Source organism: Scophthalmus maximus, chromosome 17 (assembly GCF_022379125.1).
Source record: "Scophthalmus maximus strain ysfricsl-2021 chromosome 17, ASM2237912v1, whole genome shotgun sequence".
NCBI classification, from domain to species: Eukaryota; Metazoa; Chordata; class Actinopteri; order Pleuronectiformes; family Scophthalmidae; genus Scophthalmus; species Scophthalmus maximus.
The window spans coordinates 5,153,149-5,169,538 of record NC_061531.1 but is presented as its reverse complement, the minus strand read 5'-3'; the positions used below and the strand labels follow the sequence as shown (position 1 = coordinate 5,169,538).

The 16,390-nt window shown below is 43.4% G+C and overlaps 2 protein-coding genes across 3 annotated transcripts; one reads left to right on the top strand and one right to left on the bottom strand.

Moving 5' to 3' along the window:
* Positions 1-18: 18 nt before the first annotated feature.
* On the bottom strand, positions 19-11,940 carry si:ch211-106h11.1 (volume-regulated anion channel subunit LRRC8D). Of its 2 annotated transcripts, XM_035614509.2 has the most exons (6): positions 5,517-11,940; positions 4,748-5,119; positions 3,198-3,776; positions 2,858-3,108; positions 1,542-1,919; positions 19-1,384 (listed from the first exon to the last, which is right to left on the bottom strand). In XM_035614509.2, exons 2-6 carry the CDS (start codon positions 5,090-5,092, stop codon positions 262-264), a joined length of 2,676 nt encoding a protein of 891 aa, XP_035470402.1. In that variant the 5' UTR covers positions 5,093-5,119; positions 5,517-11,940; the 3' UTR covers positions 19-261. The 2 variants fall into 2 exon arrangements, with proteins under 2 accessions (XP_035470402.1, XP_047184285.1); XM_047328329.1 differs by having other exon boundaries at positions 4,748-11,940.
* On the top strand, positions 11,852-16,028 carry LOC118288429 (zinc finger protein 250-like). Its single transcript, XM_047328330.1, has 8 exons — positions 11,852-11,955; positions 12,073-12,138; positions 12,781-12,941; positions 13,597-13,918; positions 14,255-14,430; positions 15,126-15,272; positions 15,423-15,588; positions 15,696-16,028. The coding sequence occupies exons 2-8, from the start codon at positions 12,129-12,131 to the stop codon at positions 15,884-15,886; spliced, it is 1,173 nt and encodes a 390-aa protein (XP_047184286.1). The 5' UTR covers positions 11,852-11,955; positions 12,073-12,128; the 3' UTR covers positions 15,887-16,028.
* The last annotated feature ends 362 nt before the right edge of the window (positions 16,029-16,390 follow it).

The window sequence follows — 16,390 nt, the reverse complement described above, 5'->3', positions numbered from 1 at the left end:
AAATCAGAAACAAACACATCAACAGAAATGATAGTGTTTATTGTTCAGAATATGTGCTATCTATGCTGAGTTGTACATACAACAAGATTGTTGTATTCAAGCACCATATCAGAAGGACCAACAGGAAAACGACATCCTAACAGATTGCCCGACAAATGTACACAAAAGCATGGCAAATTTAAACCCCATAAAAAATATAAAACATATCAGTGCGCAAAGATGCTTGCAAGAATATTGTGAATATTGGGATAGTCATTAGTCTTAAATCTGAGATTCCAGAGCAGAAGAGAAGCTCCACTGTGTCGGAGAGAAGTATGGGAAACTGTCAGACTCTGGCCGGGAATGGCCCTCTGAGTATGCATCAGAGGTGGGGCGAGATCGGCCCAGGAAGTCCCTGACATGGGGAGGCAAAGAAAGGAACAACCAGTCTTCCACCAGAAGGCCAACTCTATGCAATCTTGTGCAACAGCCCAGTTCAGCAGGCAGTTCCTCCAGACTGTTACTGCGCAAGTCCAACCTGCACAACTCACTCAAAGCTGCAATTCCCCTAGGTAATGAACTTAGAGAGTTGTGAGCCACATTTAGGATGCGCAGCTCCAGACAACCACTGAACAGCACAGGGGGCAGGTTTTCAAGCCTGTTCCCACTGAGGTCGATCTCTGTAAGCAGCTGCAGTGCCTTTATCTCGGCAGGCAGGTCCTCGATCAGGTTGCCAGCCAGCAGGAGCCTACGAAGGCGGCGAAGAGTGAAGAGCGCTGGGGGAAGGCTCTGGAGCTGGTTGTTGGACAGATCTAGGAGCTCTAGGCCTCGGAGCACACCAACACTAGCTGGCAGCACCAGAACGCGATTATAGGCGAGTCTGAGGCAAGAAAGATGCCGCAGATGAGCCAGACTAAGCAGCTCCTCCAGAGTTCTCAGGTTATTATGCTGCAGGTCAAGGGTCCGCAGCTTGGTCAGAGCCAGAAGTGCAGAGGGCAAACGCTCGAGCTGGCAGTCCTGCAGCAGCAGCTCCGTCAGGTCGCCCAATCGCTTCAGTCCCGTCAGCACAAGCAGCCTGGTGCCCTCATTGTAGATCTCCAGCCTCACCAAGCTGCCCGCCACCTCAGACACCTCTCCGGGGATCCGCTGTAACGTGCCTCGAATCACCAGTACGCGGAGGTGACGCAGTTGGCGGAGGCTGCCGAGTGCCCAGCTGCGGCCCACCCCGCCTTCGCTGCACAGGCGACCAGAGAGGTGGAGCTCGTGCAGGCTGCGGAGCGACAGGACCCAGCTGGGGATCTCTGATGCCTGAGTGAAGGTGAGGTGGAAGACCTCAAGGCGTTCCTGGAGGACTCCAAGTGCACTGGGTTCCACTGCTGCTCTGCAGTGGTAAAGGTGGAGCTCTCTGTTGTAGGAATAACGAATACAAGTAAATGAATAATGCAATTATGCATGTCCTGTATACATTACATATAAAAACAAGGCTTAGGAAATAACCTTTGATTTGCAGTGCATTTTCTAAAATGTTTGAAGCATGATGACAACACCACTGCACAACTCACCTGAGTGAGGTCATGTTGGCTACCTGTGCAGCAAACCTGGCATCTTTGATGAGCTCCAGTTTGAGAACCTGAAGCTGGCTGAGGGTGAAGAGGGCTGGAGGAAGGTGAGGCAGGGCCACCAGCTGCAGTCTGGAGCAGCCCTCCGCGTCCACACTGGTCATGGCGCGCAGCTTCTCCTCCCCCCAGCGCCTCTCCAAGCTTTCCTCCAGCAGCCGACTCTCACTGACCGGTGACAAAAACACGGACAGACGCTGGGCCAGCAAGGGGTCGTACTGGTCTAGCATGTGTAACAGAAAGGCCAGGTCATTTCTCAGGTCTGGGACGTCTCTCAGGGAGCACAACTCCTTCAGTGAGAGGAAGGAATACTGTCGTAAAGAGCTACAAACAAAGGCACACAAAAAAACAACATGAGGAATATATCACACTGAACAAACTGTAGCACAAAACACAGTATTAAACTCTAATCCTATTAACAGTCCTCTGGTATGCTCGAGTATTATTCTGTTCAAAGGCACTTTGAACAATCAAAGCTTTTGTAGTCCCCCTGAAAATATGAATTAACCATTTTACAAGTTCTTTTTGTTCAAGCAATGCTACAGATTCATCCATTGGGCTATCCAACCATACAGTGGCTGTGAATGGGCAGCCCCTCCCTCACTTACTGTGTAAGAATTTGAAACTGGTAATACACCACATGAGAAGTAGTGGGGTTGAATGGTTTCAGTCTGAAACTAATGAAATCAAACTTTACTAGTGTTAGAGAATGTGAGACACATTGGTATGATTCTGCGATAATAATTACATCAGCCTTCGTTGATTTTTGCAACTTGGAGGCAGTGCAACAAGCTGTAAACACAACGGTGACATACTCTCAACTTACTTTTAAAATTTGATTGCCCAACATGATGGCGAACAGGTAGTACTTGCCGATCCAACAGACGTGGAGCAACATCAGCAATTATTTGGAGTCCTCCTAGACCTCTTTGAGTCCAATATACACTCTCTTTAATATCTTTGTTTTGGTCGCGACCAACTCCGTCAGGGAAATATCGACCTCCGGCAGCCAGCAAGTCACTCATTAAGTCTGCCTGCTCTGTCATGCTCAAAACGTATAATGGGTAGTTGGGTTAGGGTTGTGTGGAAAACAGTGGCTTGCTGTTAAAAATAAGGCTGATATGAGCAGTGAGAGTAAATCAAAGCAGTAAAGCTGTGGGTATACTGGAACCCAACTCGAAAATGTAAAGGTTTTTATCCAACATTTTTTATAAAGGTATTGGTACAGCATTGACACTTTTATCCCTGTACACTGCACACACCTGTGTAAAATCCAGCTGAGGGTGTAAACGTTGAGCAGGCCGTACAGCCCCAGCAGGGTCAGGTAGGCCACCAGCAGTTTGCGCAGAAGCGAGGAGAGCACGTGGATGCACTCAAAGGTGGCGTAGCCCACCAGGGCGTGCTCCTCGGGGTGACACGTGTGCGTGAAGGATAAGCTGCCGAGAAGAGGGATGGTGTAACTCAAGATGAGAGACACCATCAGCAATTTGAATATCGTCTGAGCCAAGTAGACCTGAATAGATGAAACAAAAGGAAAGATTAAGGTAACACGTAGAAGATATGATATGCAGTATGTATCATCTACACTGGAGGATCTCTCACCTTGTAGATGACAGCTGAGCTTTCACAGTGGGATCGAAATTTCCTGACCCTCTCGAACAGCGCCCTGGCCTGTTCCCCGTCACTTTTATCCAGACTGATTACCTGCCTGGGATTGTCAACCACAACCGATGGCTTGGAACCAGGAGAGTGCACCCGGGACCCGATGGATACGGACGACATGGTGGAGTCACAGGAGAGGGTGGAGGGGCACGGGGAGGGAGGGATGGCCGAGGACACGCTGTCCGACCTCTTCAAAAGTGGGCTGTCTGTGCCCGAGTCTGCGCTCGGACGTCTTGCGCGGGCCACCGGGGGAGAAGGTGGAAAGGCAGGAGATTGGGGGGGCCGTCGCTCCGCCTCCCTCTCTTGGATGTTCTCCTGCTGTGCGGCACGGGACAGGGCTTGAGATGTCCAGGGCGACTCGCAGCACTTTGCCAAGATGGCCAGGAAGTGCTCTATGCGGGCAGAGGTGTGGGGGAAGTGGAGCCAGAAGGAGCCGCTGGCTACCAGCACCAGGGACTGCAGCAAGGCGATGTAGGGAAAGAAGCGGGAGCACAACGGCAAAGCCTCATGGTAGCACACCTAGACAGACAGACAGACAGACAGACAGACATGCAATAATTATAATTGATGTTTTGGCCCTCTGAAGGCAGCATGAACAATAAACTGAACACAACAGTGACCTTTTAACCCATTAACCTACATGTAAGCAAACAGTTCATAATTTATATATGTCGCAAGTATGAACATTGGCACTCACTTGGGGTTCACCTGATGTATTTAAGTCCAATAAGCACCTTTTTTAAGGTCTGCTTAAGGTTTCTACCTCCTCCTGAGGGAAGTATCTGTTTCTTCATCTGTGAAATACTCCACGAGCTGTCAACTCTAACAGTCGGCCATTTAATTCAGGGAAGGGAGTGTACAGGGGTTTTTGGCACTTTAAAAAAAAGCTGCCTTCTGCGGCCTGAAATGGCTTCTTTAGATCTGTGAGCGAACCAAAACAGTACAATTGCGGACCAGACAACCAAAAGGATGAAAAGACACTTGCTGCAAAGCACCGCAGGGCTGAGGGAAACCGCAGAGTCAGGTGGTTATTCCTTGAGACTCCTTTCGCATGCAAGTGGTCGTGTGATCCATCCCTTTGTGTCTTATGTTGTGTCACTGGCAGTTCAGACGTCATTGAGCGCAATACAAAGAGTGTTTATCGGAGAGATAAACACCAGTAGGGGATTTTTACTCTAAAAGTGTACATTTTCTTTTCCTTTAGACGGACATTAAATCTTCCATTCATGTTGTGTTCCCATTAACCCTGACCCGCTAACATCTACACCTCTCCAGAAATCTCACAAGCGTATCTTTTATATATCAGATACCAAGCTTATAGACCTTATAGTTGCAGAGACACTCTAGTCATCTTGGACATGTGATTTGGGAGCAGGGGCATGCAAGAGAGCCAAGGGAGTACGCTGTGAAAACATTGATAACAGTCACTTTAAAGTGACCGCACAGACAATATTCAGTTGCAATGGCAGGTCAGGTGAGTGTTACAGTACCTGGCTAATGTAAACGTACTGCTGGTAGACCAGATGAGTCCGTCGACCCCGGGGTGCAGAGTGAAGATGTGGGCTGCTGTGTTGCGGAATGTGCTTTGACGATGGAGTCGTCGGGGCCACATCGCCGCTGGGTGAGGAACCGTGATCGCTGGTATTCGCGGTTACAAATGGATCCAAGGGAATGCAGACCACTCGATCCCGGGACAGCTGCTCAGTGCACGCCAAGACAGACGTCATCAGCATCAGGACCACCAGATAGTCCATGAAGACCTCCCACCAGGGCTTCAACAATTTAGACCTGCTCTGATGCTGGTTGATAGGCGCCAGCTCTGACAGGGAAAACATGGTGACCTCTGGGTCCTCCAAGGACGACTGTAAGAGATGAAGTCATGCACATAAACTGATGTGGTGATGTACAGAGATGAGTCTGATATTGGCAGGTGTATCGTGTTATGGCTCTACAGGCGGATCATCAAACTACTGGCCACCAGTTCCTGCAAGAGCAATTATTTGAATTTCTCTAAATATTATGGGGTGTAATACCAGCTATCAAAAATATGTGTTAATAGCAATTGAACAACAGTATGTTACCAAGGCCTGATCCAGGAAGATCCTGATCCGGTTACAGAATACGATGTACCCAGTACAAATCCCTTTGAAAGATTTTCTCAAACATCTTCTTCCTATTAACATTGAGGTCCAATGCACACGCTATATTCTGAGAAAGTTTTCATTTTTTTATTACAACCAAGATGAATTTTTTACCTACCTTGGGGAGAGAACTTGCTGTCTGACTTTTCTCCCCCTCTTCTGATCAGCTCACAGCCTCCTCGCAGAAACTTGATTCCGGTACTGTCCGGTTGTGCTGAGAAAAACTCCTGAAACTTACAACAAAACTCCTCCTTGGCTGGCCGGCACTCAGCGTTTCGAAAGGGTTACCATGGCAATGGGGGATGTGTGACTGAAAAATCTAATTCAACACTTGGAGGCCCATTCAAGACCCACCGAAGTCACGCCTATACTCTTTAACTCCTTCATAACCGAATTACTCTGATTATTAGAATTATATAACAATCACAAGAAAAATATTGGAAAATGTTCTCACAGTATGAAATATATGTACTTACTATGCAGAACGGTCGTTTTCAGAATTTAAATGGTGCCGCTGAGGTGGAGATCATTATATCTTATTTTTATATTCTGCTTGGGTATTAATGTAATAATACTCACCAGATGTACTTTGTTACTTTCCACCATTTATGTACTTACTGAAATTGTCTTATTTTATGTTAAGGTAATTGGAAACCTTAACAGTTTTCCCGCGTAATAAACCTGATCATAGGTCTCTTCTGTTAAATTTAGTTTTGGTCCCACTGCCTTCACTTCTGTCCCATACGTGACTATTGGGTTCCCTACAAAACTAAAACGACAACACCACATCCAGCAATATCCAGCAGGGAGTGCTCAAAGTTAAAGTGCTGCGAGTTTAACAGCAGTATTTGACTCAACAAGCAGCCCACCGCATGCGCTCGTGTCACCGTCGAACAGTGTAATGTAACATTTGAGAGTGCATATGCGTGTTTAACCCTCTCACACGTGTGCACGTGTGGGTCATGTGTAAGTCAGTGAGTGGTTTCTTTTGTATCTGTGTCGTGCAGAATCAAAGACGCAAACTGACAGTGAACCACAATGTGATCTACACTACACAGCTGGTGTGTGTATTCATTGTGTATGCTGTGCAGTAGTGTGAGTGCAAAGTGTGGTAGTTGCAGCATCTGTGCCAAGGGGTACATGTGAGTGAGACGGGCGTTTATTGCTGCCACAGAAAACTCTCCTGATAACGAGTGAAGGTGCAACTGGGACACGGACAATGGCCGTGACAAAACCACCAACACAAGATTTAAACAATGAAATTGGAATTCATTACACAAACTTAAACGACAAGACCAAAGTCAGCAGCTGCTCACTGTGAAGCTGACAGGGAGACTGCACACTTGTGCCCACTGGGAACCCCGACGTCAGGGGTCACCATTTGGCACAGACGAGCACTGCCACGCCCACCTGATAACCGGAATGCAGCCACAGGATAAGAGCAAAAGGGTAGGGGGTCATCACACACTGTACACTGTGCCTGGATTACTGTGTTTTAAAAAAACGAACATGTTAAAACCTAAAACAGTAGCAGAGGTCACCTGCGCAATCCTCAGCATGAAGAATCCCAGTGCAGGGTTGCACAGGCAGACTGTGGCTGCATTTCAATCTGTTGTGAAGCAGTTCTACAGCCTTGACACAGATCTTTCCATGCATCTGGAAGAATGTGTGCACGCAATCATTCACATGGAACGTGTCCTGATAGAGCATTATTTATAAGACATTTGGTCACAAACCAAAGTAATGGACACATTAAACACATTAAACTAAGCCAAATTCACTGAAAATCCTTGCACACAAAACCTCATGGTATCGCCAGAGGAAAGGTCACCAAATAAATCTGGGGTCCAATGTCTTTTATTAAGTTTCGGAAAACAATCCATTCAACGGTCGGTTAGATACTGCAGTCTAGAACAAACTGATGGACGGATCGGCTGACGTTGTCTAAAAAGATGGCGGATGGGATGGTGCGCTCAAAAGGGTCGAAAAGTGTTAAAGGGTGGCCACTTCTCACCCTCAACGGTCCCCATTATGCCTACTTAGTTGAAGGGGGTGGACCCCCCGGTATATTTTCCAACTCGCAAACATGGCAGCTGGGGATGGAGGACACGTTTTTTTTACGTCGAGTGGGAAAAGCAGCCAGCAGGGGACAGGTGCGACTGCATGTTGTGATAGTCATTTGTTCGTCTGAGCCATTAGTTGTTATGGCCTGTTTCCACGTCCAGCAGATACAGAGCATATTGTCATCCCAAGAGCCACAAGAGCTTGGCTTTGTGCTAAGCTAAGCTAACTGGCTTCTGGGACATAAAAGAGGAGAGTGGTATCAATATTTCCATGCAGCATATAAGAAAGTGAATGTCTAATTACTCCTTGAAACTAAATGCTTTATTACATCATGTCGCAAGTCAACTGTAACACGGGTAAAAAAAACATAAAATAACAATGTGATTGTGATTGGTTTCTTTTCTCGTTACAAGTTTGATTTTCAGGAGGGTCATTCTGGTTCAATGATGTGAGAGAAAGTAATTGTGTTTTGTTGAAAAGCCTTTCAGGGAAATATAGCTTTAAAATTAGAGAGCGCGCTGCGGTGTGGCCCGCCCGACACAACCAGTAGCCGATACCCTTTCTCCCCCCCTCGGTTTCAAGGTTCTGCTGTGAAAAGTTCCTACGACTTCACACCTTTTCATCTGCAACAAACACGCGCGCGTGAACCCAAGCGCCCATTGTGGCAGCAGTGTTTTGGGTGGGGTTGTGTTAAGTGACAGGATTCATACGTCTATGTCGTGAAGAACATCACAGTTTGCTACAGACCTGAGCGCGTCAAATTTATAAGATCTGTACGAACAGTTGAGACACAACACGCGCACACACACACACACACACACACACACACACACACACACACACACACACACACACACACACACACACACACACACTATGTTACTGCTTCTGATTTACGCGAAACAAGACATGAAATGAGACACACAAAAATATTAAGTGCTTTGAGAAGTCGATATGACTAGAAAAGTTCTAAATAAATACAGTCCATTTACTATTTGCTTGACATAAGGGTAAATAATTGCATAGGATCTTACAGTTATTTACTATTCAGGGTTGTTCTGATACATTTAGGCTCTCACTACGTACACCAACACAAATGTTGCCAATGTAGGCAGTGGCTGTCTTGGGTACCATTTCATTTTGTAGTTCTCACACCCCTTACCTTTCTGTAACCCTGCATTCTCGAAGTGATGCAAAACTCAGAGAGTCGGCTGCATGTGTGGGAGTGGGGATGCCCATCATTACCACCGACAATATCGCCGTCATCGTTTTATTTGTATGGAGAATGTTTCCATATAGGCACCACTGCAGAGGCAATTTGTTCCACAACTGAAGTCTTTTCTCCAGTAAGTTTGACGGAAAGCTCTGCAGTTTGGTTTCAAGCTGAATCAGTGATGCTTTGAATCTGACAGAAATTGATTGAAAAGCGTAGGATAATGCGATAAGTTGTGACACAGACGGCAAAACACTTGCTTCCTGTTCAGTGGGAGGCAGGGGCCTATAGTTGAGAGGTGTTGTGGCTTTATTTTGTACATGACCCTGTGGTATTGAAAGCAGGTACAACCCAAAGTTCCCATGGCAATAGTACATTTTAGTAATTAAAATTCTTAATCCATCATGCAAAACAAGTCTTTTTTTCCCGGTCACCACTGCTCCTCCTTTGTTATATTGTGAAATCGAATTCGTGGTAAAGTGTCTCGATGTGCTAACTGTACATAACCAATATCAACATAAATATGTCATGAAGCTCTCAGACTTTTTTCTCTCCCTTGCCCTCGTCTGACGAGACAAGAAAGTCCTGCACTGTCTGTAAACTTTGCTCTTTTGCCAACCAAAGTGAGAGAAAATGGGTGGGAGGGGGGAAAAGGGTGACAGAAAGAAAGAGAAGTTGTTGGCCGTGAGAAAGTGGCACTGCACTTCATTTTGTCAAGTCCCCTAACTGAAACCACTGTCATCCGCCAGCCACTGAAGTGACACAGATAAACACCTTAAGAGCTGACACCACGGCCTGACCCCGAGGCTGCCTGATAATGTTATATTTTTCATTCTGTGATCACTCACGGCAATTCTTTTGAAGTAAGGATGTTATATCTCACCTACTGTGAAACACCCACGTTCACGCGAGACACACTGAGAAAGTAGACAAAGATGTTCATAATCAGGTTCTCTTTTACAGGTATACAAATGTCAGTAAATGCCACCTAGATATGTATATTTAATTTTGAGTGATTCAGTTGTAATTTGCATGACTGTGAAACTTGAGCAAGGACTGTGACTCAGCAAAGTTATCGCTTTGTCCTTTTTTGTTTTTGCTCTGATGCAACATCTATCATGTACAATTTCAATGGTATTTGAAGGAATATTGGTCAATGAATCAAAAATCAATCAAAATATATTCATATATTCTATATATATTCAAGTGTAAAATCACCATTACCCATTACGTCTCAAAGCACTTTACAATGAAAGGAACACATAAAATAACAGACAACAATAAGACAACTGAACAGCATTAAAACAGTAAGTATAAAACAATAAAAAAAACATAAATAAAAAAAATAAGTTCAAAAAATAAGTGATGATGTACTATGGTCGGCTATACTAATGAGTAGAGGCTTTTCTATCTAGATTTAAAATGTTCTACTGAGTGAGCTTCTTTGACATGTAGTGGTCTACTGTAAATCTGTCTGTATCTATTTATACAGTATATGCATGACCACATGCTTCTTCATCGAGATATCCGTGATGTGATAAACTTGGGCAGAATCTTGCACAGTCGTTAAAACATATTTATCTCTCTGAACTGAAATTGAGTTTTATTAACTGGCCTGTAAACACTACACTGGGATTTTACCATTTCTTAAGTGGTAAAAACTTTGCTCCCCACTAAGTTGCTAACCGTGTCTATCTGATGTTTAGTGTCGGACAGCCACTTTAAATCAAGCATTATTTTGCTATTATGCCTTACATCCAATTTATTCTTGCATCAAGCGTCCGCTCAACCCAAGTGTGTTACTGCGATTTATTAGTTCACTTTCATGAAGTTGGGGGACTTGCAGGAGACATTAAAAAAACATTAAAATAAAAGGAAAAATCAGTGCAGTGTTGATCAAAATATCATGACGTATAGTGCCCCAATATGGGTAAAGTTCCACAAAAAACTTGGACTTCTCTGCCGCATAATGCAGCTCAACAGCCCAGTAAAGAAAGAATGAAAGATAGATGGATAGATAGATAGATAGATAGATAGATTGATAGATCCTTTTACTCTGAAAGCACAAATGGAGAAAACCTTGACCCATGACATAATCAGGGTTATTTGAGATGATGGTAAAAACTTTGGAAAGCTCCATCAGCAGAGGACATGCAACTTCTGAAGTTGAATAGTAAAGGGAGTGCCCCTTTAAGACATATAAGCCTCTAGAGTATTTTCAACTAAGTACTCTGAGGATATTTAAAGGCACCACTGATATAAAAGCTAGATTTCGCAAACTTTTTTTCCAAAAATGCTGAAGAGAAACCGTGTGGGAAACAGCTTTCACTTCGGTTGGAATTTTTGTTTTGTGGAATTCTTCAAATATATATTTTAAGCAAAGAAATTATTATTGGGAGTATTAAGTATCAATTCAAGAATATTCTCAACTCCTCAGGTAACCCATATCCATTACTATAAAATAAAGACACTTAAAAAGTCATAGTAAATGAACAGTTACATTCTTCCCCACCCCTGCCCGACTTTCAGGTTCCTAGAAAGGCAGTTCTCTGTCACCGTTGGGGGAACAAGAAGCCCCTGAACCCCCAAAAGAACAAATGAGGCAAAACAAAAGCCACCAAACCCACCAGCCCGTCTCAGCCCCCTGCACTCTTCTCGTCTCCTCTCCCTCACAGCCCCTGGGGAAAGGTTGCGAGCCCCCTGCCACATCAACCACAGTGCTCTGGCATGCCTCACTCCGTGCACATCAAGGTGAACACAGCTCCATGTTATGCTGCTCATACCAGGAGTCAAATGAGATGTCTGCAAAATATATATTGCCACATTGAGAGATGCTTGGGTTTCGGTTCATATGCGGGCCTTGATGATTTGATTTCAATCTGAGGTCAGATTAAGACCTCACTACGTGACAGTACTTGACAACAGCTTCGTATTTAGAAAATACTTTTTTTCACATGAACGGGAAACAGCTTTTAACAGTGATCCCGGAAGCAATTGTATTCTATTTCATGGGTACAGCAAATCAGGGAGTAGAATGATCTTTATTGTCAGTACACTCAGGTATAATGGAATTTCGTATTGGCTTCTCTCACACAGGAAAATAAATGAGAAATAAATGAGAATGTAGTAACGGTGTCTGACTTTATTTTCTTTTGATCAAAGATTTAATGGTTTCATGAACTTTTTGGTCTTTTGGGGCCCATCTATGCTGCATTATTTAGTGGCTGGGTGTTGTTCGATTCCTCTGTGCATCTCTGGCCCTCTGGTAGACGCAAGTACGGTAAGTCAAACACCATGCAGACAAGATGAAAACTGAAGCTGGCTGCTTCTTTTGTGAGGCTGAGAGGTGCTGGCTTGTAGAGTTAATAGCTGCAGCTATTGCTGTGTTCTCATAAAGACGTTCACGGGGCAGACACCACACATCTTGTTGGGAAGGAGAAGGAGGAACTTTGCATGTTGCATTGTAAGTACCATGACTCACCAAGTCTTTACAATGTCGTTTGCATTCGTCCCTTTTATTATTTTTTCCAACAGGAGTCTTGAAACTAAAAAATAGAAGATTTGAACTCCTTTCATGTATTCATGAATTATCTATGAAGATTTCCTAATTTGCTTGTTCCTGAATTTTTGCAGTTACAGTCTTAAATGTTTTCATCACACAAATCAACTATGGATTCATAATGTGTAAACAATTGCTCAATATGTAACGCATTTAAAACAATTCTTTTAGAATAACATAAATGATTTGTTAGAATATAGATAATATTTTGTTTAATCAAGGGCTTATTTATGGCTCATGTCTATGGATTTTTTTTATATAAGGTACTACCCTCAAATCTAGATTCATATATGCCTTCCTGCCAAGCTTTCACGCTCATATGATAATGGCGAAATATTCAGAATTTCCAAGTGATGCTCAGTGTATTTAGTCCACCCACATGAGCAGTCACTATAGTAGTGAATTCGCCAGTAGCCTTCGCAAATTTCTCTCTGAGTAAACAAGGTTTAATCTTGACATTAGTATAGTGACACCATTATTCACATTGGGTCCCAAACCTAAAGAGTACAGTTGACCAAACTGACCGGGATGCTGTCATGTTTTCAGGCAGCTCCAGACAGTCCCGCAATCCTCAGCAGCCTTTCAAAAATCAAATTAAATCTCCTTGTGTCATGTCATCAGTCGATGGGTGTGAGAAAGAGAAAAGAGGACGTTGTCAGCCGCAAGGACATGAGACACACTCGACGTTCAGCTGCGCAATAACAGAGGTAAGATCAGCAACGCAGCTGGAGTCTCACTGTTACGGTAGCGCGGTTTAATTATCGTGGTTTTAATTTATATATGTTGCAGTGCAGCGTCTTCTGTGCGACTTCAGGTTGTGAAGGATATCTCTTTAGAAAGATCTCTATCATAGAGACTCATACAAAATCTCCATGAAAGTCTGAAACAAGTTTGGGAAAATGTTGCGTAGTTCTCTTGACTGGTCTTGCATAGTTTGTTCTATCAGGCTTTCCTTTTCCTTAACGATCGGAAATAATGTTAATCAGCTAAAACCAAAGCATTTTTATGCAATTACTTGATAAATAAATAAATAAATCACAATAAATGAATAAATTCAGCATTCGGAAAATTCTTAATTGATTTGCTTATTTTGGTAATTTTAAAATAATGAAATAATTAAATGTATTTAATATTTGATAAGAATACATGCAATTCGAATGGAAGTTTAAAAAGCAGCACAGCAGTGTCAGTTGAGAAGTTGTCTGACAACACCAAAGCAGGGTTATCCTCAGTGAAGCCCTCAAGTGCAGGTGGCAGGCAGTATTTGCTAAGGAAACCTCAAGCTTTGGCATTGTAACTGAATATGTACCCGCAGGTGTGTGAGGCGACAGGAAAGACTCAACTTTTTTCAGACTCCTGCAGGTTTATCATCTAGAGGATTTTCACCTCGTCTCCCATCACCCCCTCGCAAGTCGACCTTCTGCCATGCCGCGGTCGTTCCTCGTCAGAAGTAAAAGGACTCATCTACTAAGCTCATGTAAGGACTCCTTCAGACAACACGACCAGTGCCGAAAAGAGGCTGCACAGCCTGGGCAGCATGTGAAGGAACAGGACAGGGGCCGTCCTAAGGATGCTGTGTCCCTCACATTAGGGGTCACAGACCTTCTTGCTGAGGCCAGCTCACCACTGGACGAGATGGCAGTCCAGTTAAACAGTCCCACCGCACATGATCCTTGGACTCCAGGTAACCAACAATTACCCCGTCATTTACAACGTTTATTTTTTGTAACAGTGAAACTGACACAGGACTAGAAATAATGATACAGTCGCGTTCTTCGGATCGCACCTGAAAGTGTTGTTTATCTAATCTTAAAGGGGTGATGTAGATGAACAGGAGGCCTTGAGTTATTTGAGAAACCTGTTTTATAAATAAGAGTGCAACTCAAAAATCAGGGATACATTGTTTTTTTAACATTAAATACCTCAAAAGTCCATGCAAAGATGCAATTTTTTTCTCCCATTTTCCCCATTTTCTATAAACTGAAGACATTGCCATCCTCGTAACCCTTTCACATTCTAGCAAGTGTCCCCGTGGAGAACACAGACGCTCATCTGCCCGTCTCGCCATGGTTGTCGAACAGACACCAGGCTACTGAAAGGGAGAGGGAGCTGGAGAAACTGGTCTTCATGCTTCTCAACCACACATCGCACACCGACCTCAAATCCCCTGTGAGTCAATGCCCACTCTGTGAAAAGGTAGGTTCCCAGTGGGTTATGAGGTCTTTATCAGCTAAATCTATGGTTGATACAACTGTGATTTTTTTTTGTTAGAAGAGTGGTCAACTAAAATAAAAAGTGAAATAAAAGTTAAAAAAAATCTATAGGCTACCTTTCTACCACTGGGGAGGAAAATGTGTGATTGTTACAATTTATTTACAAGTATTTATTTACATTGCTTACATTTTGTAATTTGTAATGATGAATCTTTACATATTATGTTGACTTTTTTTTCAATCTCAACATAATAGACTCTCTTTCTTCCTCCATTTCAGGTTTAATATTAAAAAGTAAAAACATTTTAATAACTTATCAATTTTTAAAAATCCCTTTGTCCAGATTTAATAGAAGTTATAGCAGTTTTGATCAGGATCACTTAAATGTGTTTATTAAAGAATTTTGAAAACTGGAAATATAACCAGTAAATATAAATATTGTATTGTCACTATATTTCAAATGGCCCACTTTGTAATTTCTTACTGCTTATTGATTCCAACATACAGGAATATGTAATTAGGCTAAAATCAGTTCAGCCAGGCAAATCAATATTAGTCTGGCTCTTTATTTTAAAGGAATTGTTTGACATTTTGAAAAACACACCATGTAGATGAAGAGATAGATACCATTCTCAATAATCTTCTCATTTAACTCTGCACTCTCCCTGTCTCCCCCAGTCTCTTTCAGAAGTCCTGTTGTCAGGTGATGCGCAGGCAAATTTCTGCAACATCCTCTCTGTCCCCTTGACAACATCACCCATGACCGCAGACATGCCCCACACGCCCTTCGGCTTCACAGCAATCGGCAGCTATGGCAGAGTTAAGGTACAGTACACAGTAAGGAATGTTTATATGAGCAATCGCTTTATCAGTGTCAGTACAAACACGTCGTGAGCTCTGAAAGAAACACCGTTCTTACGTGAATGTGTGCGTGTTCTTGTGTGTGTGTGTGTGTGTGTTTCTGTGTGTGTCCAGGAGCGTAACTTTGGCTGCAAGGTGTGCGGAAAGGTGTTCAAGCGCTCGTCCACCCTGTCCACACACCTCCTCATCCACTCAGACACACGGCCCTACCCCTGCCAGTACTGCGGGAAGAGGTTCCACCAGAAGTCAGACATGAAGAAGCACACTTTCATACACACAGGTGAGTCACCACAACAGTCAATAAGTTAACATTTTTCTTTTTTTAACATTCTTTCTTTTTTCTAACATTCGTTCGTTCTTTTCGCCTCTGGTTCCCCCCCCCCCCAGGTGAGAAACCACACGTGTGCAAGGTGTGCGGTAAAGCATTCAGCCAAAGCTCCAACCTCATCACCCACAGCCGAAAGCACAACAGTTACCAGGCGCTCAGCTGCCCCCGCTGTCAGCGCACCTTCCGGCGCAGGGTTGACCTACAGCACCACCAGCAGACGCAGTGTGGTTATGAAAATATGTTCCCTTGAAACTGAGGCCGTGACGCAATGAAGCGATGGCAAAACTGGGGTGAAACAGAAATTGTACATAATTGTCATTTATAATTGTCGGAGGAAATAACAAGCATGATTATAAATGTTCAATAAAACTGCACTCTTCTGCTTAAAACCATTTTTGTCTTCTCGGTTTGTGTCTGTCAGTTTGAACTAGATTTGCTGCCTTGTTGTTGTGGTGGTTACAAAACCAAAAAAGAGAACATTTATAAGAAAAAAGTAATCAAAAAAACATATGCAACAAGACAATCAGAGATGACAGACCCCATTCACTTAACGTTGCATATGGCATTCCGCAGAAAATGTCATCATGTCAATCATTTTTCATGACGTCATTATCAAGCTCGCTTCAAATTTTATTCTTTCAACCCATAGGGCTATTGAATGAAGACCTCTAAGAAAAATTTCCGTCAAATTCTGTATGCAATTTCGAAAGTTATGGTAATTCAAAAATATTTTTTTCACAATAATTTGTACTGT

Coding starts and splice junctions, on each gene's coding strand:
- si:ch211-106h11.1 (XM_047328329.1), bottom strand. CDS start 5,092: ATGTTTTCCCTGTCAGAGCTGGCGCCTATCAACCAGCATCAGAGCAGG. Junction 3,109..3,197: donor GCTCAGCTGTCATCTACAAG/GTGAGAGATCCT, acceptor TCATCTATTCAG/GTCTACTTGGCTCAGACGAT. Junction 1,385..1,541: donor GCCAACATGACCTCACTCAG/GTGAGTTGTGCA, acceptor TTCCTACAACAG/AGAGCTCCACCTTTACCACT.
- LOC118288429 (XM_047328330.1), top strand. Junction 13,919..14,254: donor ACATGATCCTTGGACTCCAG/GTAACCAACAAT, acceptor TTCACATTCTAG/CAAGTGTCCCCGTGGAGAAC. Junction 15,273..15,422: donor GCAGCTATGGCAGAGTTAAG/GTACAGTACACA, acceptor GTGTGTGTCCAG/GAGCGTAACTTTGGCTGCAA.